This window comes from Buteo buteo, unplaced genomic scaffold (assembly GCF_964188355.1).
Source record: "Buteo buteo unplaced genomic scaffold, bButBut1.hap1.1 HAP1_SCAFFOLD_130, whole genome shotgun sequence".
Lineage (NCBI taxonomy): Eukaryota > Metazoa > Chordata > Aves > Accipitriformes > Accipitridae > Buteo > Buteo buteo.
This window is the reverse complement of record NW_027439294.1, coordinates 146,150-154,229: the sequence shown is the minus strand read 5'-3', so window position 1 is coordinate 154,229 and position 8,080 is coordinate 146,150. Positions and strand designations below refer to the sequence as shown.

At 64.2% G+C, this 8,080-nt stretch overlaps 1 protein-coding gene across 1 annotated transcript; it reads left to right on the top strand.

Annotated features, from left to right (window-relative positions):
• The first annotated feature begins 1,235 nt into the window (after window positions 1–1,235).
• Window positions 1,236–5,823, top strand: LOC142028058 (T-cell activation Rho GTPase-activating protein-like). The gene is made up of 5 exons (XM_075022165.1): window positions 1,236–1,253; window positions 3,266–3,621; window positions 3,779–4,070; window positions 4,202–4,319; window positions 5,789–5,823. Exons 1-5 carry the CDS (start codon window positions 1,236–1,238, stop codon window positions 5,821–5,823), a joined length of 819 nt encoding a protein of 272 aa, XP_074878266.1.
• The last annotated feature ends 2,257 nt before the right edge of the window (window positions 5,824–8,080 follow it).

Genomic DNA, 8,080 nt, shown 5'->3' with positions numbered 1-8,080 from the left:
GGTCATCTTCTTTCTCACTGTCCCATGCCAAGAGAGAGCCTCCCCAATTTGACCACTGCTTTGGCTAGAGAAAACCCACACAATTCTAATCCTCATCGCAGTGGCACAGGGAGATGTGCATGAAGGGCGGGAATGGGAAGGGTGCTACATAGACAAGCAAGGGGAATCCAGGGATAGCCACACACTTGTGACTAAGACACAGTGGCTTAGGGAAATGCACAGTTCTGGGGCATGAAGGTCCTAGCAAGAAAGACTGCAGAAGTCCCAAGCCCTTCCCCTCCGCTCTGTCGAGCCCTGGGCTCCCCAGTGCCAGGCAGAGACGGCCACATTGGAAAGAACTCTCCCCCCAGTGCCCCTCCCACTTTCCGTTGGGCTTAGAATGTTGGTCGTTGGGCTTAGAATGTTGGTCGTTGGGCTTAGAATGTTGGTCGCTGGGCTCGGAATGTTGGTCAGTTGGAGCCCACGGCCGCCAGAGACAGCAGCACGGAGCTGTGCTGGCACGCAGGAGCGCTGGGAGGAGGCAGGATCTGACCGAGCGGCACCGAACCGGCACCGGCACCTCGCCTCCCATCCCCGCTGTCGCCGACTGGCCCGCGTCCTCGGTCCACGGCGAGGGTCCTCCTCTCCCGGGCAGGATGGGCCAGGCCAACTGCTGCTGCGGCTCCAGGTGAGCTCTCCCTGTGCCTCGGGGGCACGGCCGGGACCCGCGGTGGCAGCGGCCTTTCTCATGCCCGCCGCTCTCTGCTCTGCAGGGAGGCTCTCGCCGACGCCGAGGCGGTGCTGAGCGCGGACGTGCGGCTGACCCGGGGCCGCAAGAGGAGCGAGAGACGCCTTCTCCTCCTCCAGGAGGAACTGGTGATCGCCAAGTTGCAGTAAGACCCTCAGAGCCCAGCTGCCTTTCCCCCAGCCCTGGCCCTGGCCCCAGCCCCGGGACACCCCGGCCCCAGCCCCAGGCCCCGGCCCCTTGGTGCTGGATGCGCCCATCGATGTCTGTCCCAAGGGCAGGTGGGGGACAGGGCTCGGCCCGGGGGGACCCCGAGGAGGACACCCCCAGCTCACCGCCTGCCTCTCCTCTCTGCTCTCTGCAGACGCGGCACCAGCCTGCGCCCACAGCTCCGCCTGGCCCTGGACCAGCTGTGGGTGCTGAGCGGCAGAAAGGAGGCAGCAGGGGAGGAAAAAGAGGAGGAGGAAGGCGGCGACGAGGACATCCTCATCCTCGTCTGGCCCACCGGCTCATGCGTCGCCACTTTCGGGTGAGTGCCACGGCCGGGCGGGAGACGTTCCCAAGCACACCCGCACCATCGTGAGAACAGCCTCTGCCCTGCGTGCAGAGCCTGGGCAAGGAGCGAGCAGCACGCCGGCAGGGAGGGATGGGGGCATGGGCAGGTCCCGCATCCCCTTTGGGTCCCCAGAAGGGGAGGGCGAAAGCAGCTGCTCTGGCAGGACACGGGGAGCCAGGGCTCGGGCAGCGCCTCTGTCCTGCCCCACGGGGCTTCGTCCCGCTCCGGCGTCCTTCCCCACGGGGCAGGGCTGCGCAGGCGCCCGCCTCTGCCCACGGGCTGGGGGGCAGCGGGGCCTGACGCTGGTTCTCCTCTCTTTCTGCAGCTCCCAGGCGCTGAAGGAGCTGTGGGTGGGCACGCTGCTGGGGTAAGCTGCGGGGATGCTGCAGGTGCAGCCGGACGGGGGAACGCAGCTCCTCAGCTGGGGAGAGGTGCCCCCGTGGCTGCCGGCAGCTCTCGCTCAGGCAGAGCTGCCGCAGGAGGGAGAAGAGGCGGCTTGGGGCTCAGCCAGCTCTCTCCCTGTCCCTTCCCGGTGCACAGGACACCAGAAGGAGCCAAGAGAGCCCGGGTGACGCCTGTCCCATCCATCAGGCTCCTGGAGAAGGAGCTGGGCCGCCGCCACGCCGTGAGTGCCTGCCCGGTCTGGGCTCTGCCCCCGAGCCCTGGTCCTCCCGCCGAGCGAGCGGCAGAGGCATCGCTGCTCACCTGCCTCCGCTCCTTCTCTCTTGCCCAGTGGAGGACATTCAGTGCCGGGAGCCTGGAGAGGCTGATGGAGGGCCAGGCCGAGGTGAGAAGGGCTGCCTTTCGCCCGCCTCTGGCTGTGCCGGCACGTGCAGCCAGTGGGGTGAGGGATGGAGGGAAGGGTGGTGCCACTCGGGGAGCGGAGAGGGTTGGGGAGCCGCCGGGAATGCCGGCACATCCTGGCCAGCGGTGCTGGGGGGAAACCTGCCCCGCGGGGCAGAGAGCCCAGGAGGGCAGAGGGTCCCGGCTCTGCCACGCTCAGGCTGCCGGTGCCGGCTGGCAGCTCGCCAGCGGCCCTTTGCGCCGCGGGGCTGCTCTCTGAGCGCAGCCTGGTTCTTGCAGGCTGGTCCCAAGCAAGGGCCTCCGACGGTCCCGCCGAGCAGCGGAGGGGGACTTTGCCACGCACCGGGTGAGTTTCGGGAAGAACGGTAAGCTCCTGCAAGCGCTGGAGCTGTGCTCACTTGTCCCTCGAGTGTCACCATGCAGGTTGGGCAGCCCGAGGCAGGATGTCACCTCCAGGAGGAAGGAAGGACGGACACCCGCTGGGCAGCGGCCGCTGGACGTGGTTCTGCGGGGACACGGAGCCTCTGCTGCTGCCCACAGCTTGGAGGAGGACAGGGCGAGGGCTGGGCCAGGCTCTCCTCTCCTGGTGGCGTGCCGGCTCTCAGGAGCCTCCCAACTGGAGCTGCTGAGCCGGAGCTCAGAGGTCCAGCTGCTGGCTCCCTGCCCGTCCTGCTGCACCGCTCAGCACCACGCTGTGGGCAGGGCAGGCCCCGGGAGCGCTGGCCTGGCGGTCTCCGTTGACGGGCTCTTGCTCGGCTTTCCTTTGCAGCAGGAGGGAGCAGCAGCAGGAGGAGGAAGAGGAGGGGGCTGCCCTGGCCCTTTGCTCATCGGAGGACCCCGGCCGCTGCCCAGGCGCCAGGGCAGGTGGGCTCTGGCTGCAGCAGTGCGCTCTTTGGCCAGCCCCTGGCAGCCCTCTGCGGGGAGGACGGCTCCCTGCCCCGGCCCATCCAGGTAAGCCAGCCTGGCCGGGGGGGTCCCCAGCCCTCCAGATGCTCCCTAGAGGCGGTAGGAGCCCTCCCTCCGGCTGCTCCACAGGGGACACGGGCGTCCCCAGGAGCTGCGGGGATGGCGGCTTGGGCTCTTCACCCCCAGCAAGGAGCCCGCTCTGGGGCAGTGCTCTGGCCACCGCTGTCGGAAGGCAGCTCCTCGGCCAAGCAACTGTCCTCCTGCCTCTCCTGCAGGAGCTGCTGGCTGTCCTGCGCCGGGAAGGACCGTCGACGGAGGGGATATTCCGCAAAGCTGCCAGCGGGATGGAACTTCGGGAGCTGCGGGAGGCCCTGGACCGCGACGCCGATGTCGACCTGGGCAACCAGCCTGCACTCCTGCTGGCCGCCGTCTTGAAGGTGAGCGCTTCTGACCTGCGGCTGGAGGAGCTCCTGGCCGGCCTGGAAACTTCAAAGGCTCACCCAGAGCCCTTGGCATTGCAGGACTTCCTCCGAAGCATCCCCGACAAGCTGCTGGTGACCCACCTCTACGAGGACTGGATGGCAGCCATGGAGAGGACCAGCAAGGAGGAGAAGGTCTCCGAGCTGAAAGCGTAAGTGCGGGCAGCAGCCTGCCTGTTGAGCAGGAGCCCTGGCCGCTGGCTGAGAGCACCTGGAAAGCTGGGCAACTCAGCCGCTGGCTCCCCCCTGCCTTGGACAACAGGCCTGGGCAAAATCTGCTTTGTCAACCTAGTGTCCCTGTTCCCTCAGGGTGGCCGAGAAGTTGCCTGCAGCCAACCTCTTCCTCCTCAAGCGGCTGCTGTCCCTCCTCCAGCACATCGGCCGCAACGCAGCCACCAGCAGGATGAGCTGCAGCAACCTGGCCATCTGCCTTGGGCCAAACCTGCTGAGCCCACCCGACGAGGACCTGCTCCCGCTCCAGGCCATGCTGGAGGTGACCGAGAAGGTGCGCTGTGTTGGCAAGCCGGCTGCAGCCTTGCCGGCCTATCCGAGCTTGGCTGCTCAGAGGTCCCTGGCTGCCTCCTCCCTTGAGCAAATGCCGGTGGGGTGGCTGCCTGCAAAGGCAGCCCCGCAGCCACAGCCATCTGTGCAGAGGCAAGGGTCGGGAGTGGGAAAGGCTGCTTGGGACAACTTCAGGCAGCTGGGTTGAGACCAAGGCTTTGATGTGTGCAGGTGAACACGCTGGCGCTGTTTATGATTGAAAATTGCGGCGACATTGTTGGGGAGGAGGTGGCTGGCCGCTCCTGTCCATCAGCTGGGGAGTTGCCAGCCCCCACGGACGGAGCCACAGGTATGAGGAGGAACTGAGGGCTGTCCCAGGCTGGGGCTCAGGATACCAGAAACCTCAACGTCAAGAAGAAAAACGGTGTAGGGCTTGGGGTGGGTTTTGCTTTAGGCGTGCCTTACTTCCAAGGCGTCACTGCTGCACATGGTTTTGCTTTCTAGACCTGCCTTTGGAAGAGCAAAGTGGCCCTGCAGGCAGAGGAGACCAGGGCCACCAGGCAGAAGCCATTCTGCATGCATCCCCCTCTCTGGACATCCTCAAAGGAGCTGGGGGAGACACGGTGGCAGAGTCCAAAACAACAGAGGTATGTCAGCTCTGCTCCACAAGCACCGTGACAGCGTCTCTCAGGTAGGAGGGTAGTTTCTGAGGAGGCCAAGTAGCTGCTGGGCCTCCTCCGGCCAGCCGATGGCTTGTGTGTTTGGGGTTGTTCCTCCTCCTCCCCCCCGGAATCGTACATTGTACAGAAAACTGGGAAGGTCCTTTCTCAAATGCATTAGGCATGTGCTTAATCCATCCAAATACCTACAAAAAGACAGCGGGGAGTAGCTGTCAACTTGAGAGGGCTTTTGCTGAGATCCTACTTCATCACAGTTTCATCAAGTGTGTTTTGGGGCGGGTGGACTGTGCAAAATGTGGATGATGCAAAGCAGCATCTTCCCCAGAGAGCTAAGGTGGCAATCTGGCAAGCAGTCCCTTACTACTCCAGGCCGTCCCTTGCCACCCCTTAACTCCAACATTTCTGGTTTAGGCACCTCCAGCTTTGCCTCCAGCCACCCTCGAGAGCACGGCAGAGCCCCTGCTACGTCCGCAACAACTGGGCAGCCTTTCAGAGGAAAGAAGGTAAAACAAGTCACTTTTGCTTAAAATCAGAACTGTCTCCGCTGCATCATGGCCTTACCTATCTAAGCACACTGTGGGATGGAAAGGTTTGCAGGCTCTCCCCAGGACAAGGAAAAGAGAAGAAACCGACGGAGGAAAGAGGCCTGGGGAGAGGAGAGTGAAAGCTGTGCCGAAAACAAGAGGAGGAAGAGAGAAAACAGATTGGGGGATCGCAAACGGAAAAGATGCAGGAAGGTCCGGCAGGTCAAGAAGCCCAGGTGTGTACCAGGCTCTGCTGCCCATCCAACTCTCAGCACTGCTCTAAGTCAGGCCAACCCGCTGGCAAGGCACGGCGAGGGATGGTGCTGCGCAGGGTCTGGCAAGAACCCCGTGGCCGCTCCCCAGGGGCTCCCCATCGAGCCCTGCTGCGTGGCACAGGGGCCCTGTGCATCTCTGCGCGCGCACAGCTCTCTAAGGGCATTCCCCGTGGGGATAAGGCACCAGAGCCCTCCCCTCGGCAATGCCAGCCGTAGCTCGCTCTCTTCTGGGCTATGAGCAATTCCTCGTCAACGGTGTTCCCCAGAGAGAGGGCAACCAAACCCTGCCTCTTCCTGCCGCTGTGCATTCAGCAGCGCTCTCTGACTCTGTCCTTGTAGGTGCCGTTTTCCTGTTACTGGCTGAACCCCTGTGAGCCCTGGGCCCGCCCCCCACCGCCGTTAATGTTCTCAATAAAACGGTTTTTCTCTCTTCTGACTGTGTCCGCCATCGGCTGCTCTGGAGCGGGCAGCTGCTGTTTGAGGATGACCCCTCGGGGAGGAGTTTGGGATTGTGCCTTGTCCCAGCATCCTTGCCGGCACGCATGAGGGCTGGGTTCAGGTGCTTTAGGAGTGAAAGCAAGGCACAGAGTTGCACAGGAGGGTGGAGGTTGGAAGGGAGCTGTGGAGGTCGTCCAAGCCCTCTGCTCAAGCAGGCTCCCTTAGAGCAGGTTGCCCAGGACCACGTCCTGGTGCGTTTGGGCTACCTCGGAGGAGCAGCCCCATGAGCTCCGAGCGAGGGCAAGATGTAGGCAGACACGGTGGCCAGGAAGGGCTGAAGGTCCGTATGCAGCCACCGTCACCTGCAGCTTGCTGCTCCCTGCGGCCATCACCCTTGCACAGCGAGTGCCGGGCAGTTTCTGCAGAATCCCCTCGCTCATGGCAACGGTATAAACCCAACCGCCGTGCTGGGCGGTAGGAATGCGTCAGCTCGCCCCAAAAAGCTTTGGAAGGGGCTCCAACAGCAGCCGGACTGCTGAGGCTTTTGTGCGCCCCGGTGTGATACAGGGGATGCCTGCACCCTGAGGGAGGAGGAAGGATGAGCACTCTCCCCGTCCGTCCGTCCGTGGGTAGGTAACTCTTTTGCTCACAGGTTGTGGTGGTTTAAGCCTGGCCGGTGGCTGAGCACCACACAGCCGCTTGCTCCCTGCCCCCCAGGGGGATGGCGGGGGAGAATCGGAAGGGTGAGAGCCCCGACCGTATCGCCACAGCAGGCTTCGCCCTCCCGGTGTCCCATCACGCTGGGACCCCCCACAGCACTGCCCAGTGACACACTGGGGGGAGTAGGGGGCACTGGGGGGAACCGAGGGGGTCACAGGAGGTTACAGGTGTGTGGGCAGGGGGCGGAAGGGGGGCACTGGGGGACGAGTGGGGAATGGCGGGGGGACCTTAAAGGGTCAGCAGCGGCACAGGGGCCGAGCAGAGGGACGGAGAGTAGCATCTGGCTGGCCCATCGGACCCCTGCCCGTTAACCCAGGCCCCACTGGTGCTGTTCCTCACCCCCAGCGAGCCTCCGCACATCTGCAGGGGGCAGGGGCAGCTCCACACAGGGAGGCCACCAGCAGAGACGTGGTTTTGTCCCTTGGGCTGCTGTGCACGCTGGCCCGGCTGCGAGCCCACGTGAGCCTCAGCCCCCTGTCCCGCGGGTCCCACCACACGCGCGTGACCCAAACGGAACGCTCTGCAAAGTTCGCTCAAAGGAAGCACGTGCTTCCGCCTTGCCCAGTCCTTCCTAAAGGTGTTCCTTGGTAAAGGTGAGGATGTAAGCGGGAACGGAGCCCCTTTCTGGGTTGAACAGCAGGCTGAGGGGGGCTCCTGCTGTGGCGGGGGCACCGGCAAGGGCCAAGCTGGCCAGTCTTCCTTCGTCCCGGTCTTCAGAGGTGGCAACCTCCTGCGTGCTCTGGGCTGGCACAGCCTTGCCCGTGACCCAGGGGAAGTTTCCCTCTCCCCGAGTCCAGAGTCCTGCCCCATACACGGCACCCTGGGGCAAAGGGCAGAGGAACCAAGAGGTTCCCCTCCTTCGCAGGGTCCCCAGCGTCAGCTGTAGCATCGCGCCTATCCTTTGTAGTGCCCAGAGCCTCCTGTTTCGGGCCGAAATCCTCGGTTTTCGGGTCCAAACCCGCCTTTGATGACCCCCAGCCTTTCCTCAGGGCCCACAGCTCCATGCTGAGGCTCTCAGCCCTAAAGGTGGAGTTCGTTGCCTGGCAACCTCCACCCAGCAGTCCCTGGGGAGTCAGTGGGCCCAGGACAGCCAATCGCATTTGAGGAGGCGGGGGCAAGGCATGTGATCGATAGGTAACCCACCAGTCAAGCTTCGAGGCCTGCAGGAGAGGTGGCAAGAGGGGAAAAAGCCGGGCTCCCTGCCGGGTGTGTGTGTGGGGGGGGGTGTTGGTTGGAGGCGGGGCATGCCCGCTCCACCAATCACAGCTGGCAAGAGCAAAGCAGAGATGACTGATGAGCCGCCTGACCCATCACTGGATGGGAGGAGCGATCTCATGCAGCCAATCGGAGGAAACATCGCCTCAGGGAAGGGCGGGCCCCAAAGCAGGGCACAGTGGCAGCCGAGGGGAGCGATCCTCCGAGGCAGCACCGCCTGAAGGGAGGAGACTGGCAGCCCTCCCCAGCTGTGCTGAC

Excerpts from the sequence above, each read along its gene's own strand:
- LOC142028058 (XM_075022165.1), top strand. Across the intron at positions 3,622-3,778 it reads AAGGTCTCCGAGCTGAAAGC|GGTGGCCGAGAAGTTGCCTG; the intron begins GTAAGTGCGGGC and ends CTGTTCCCTCAG. Across the intron at positions 4,320-5,788 it reads CCCCACGGACGGAGCCACAG|GTGCCGTTTTCCTGTTACTG; the intron begins GTATGAGGAGGA and ends CTGTCCTTGTAG.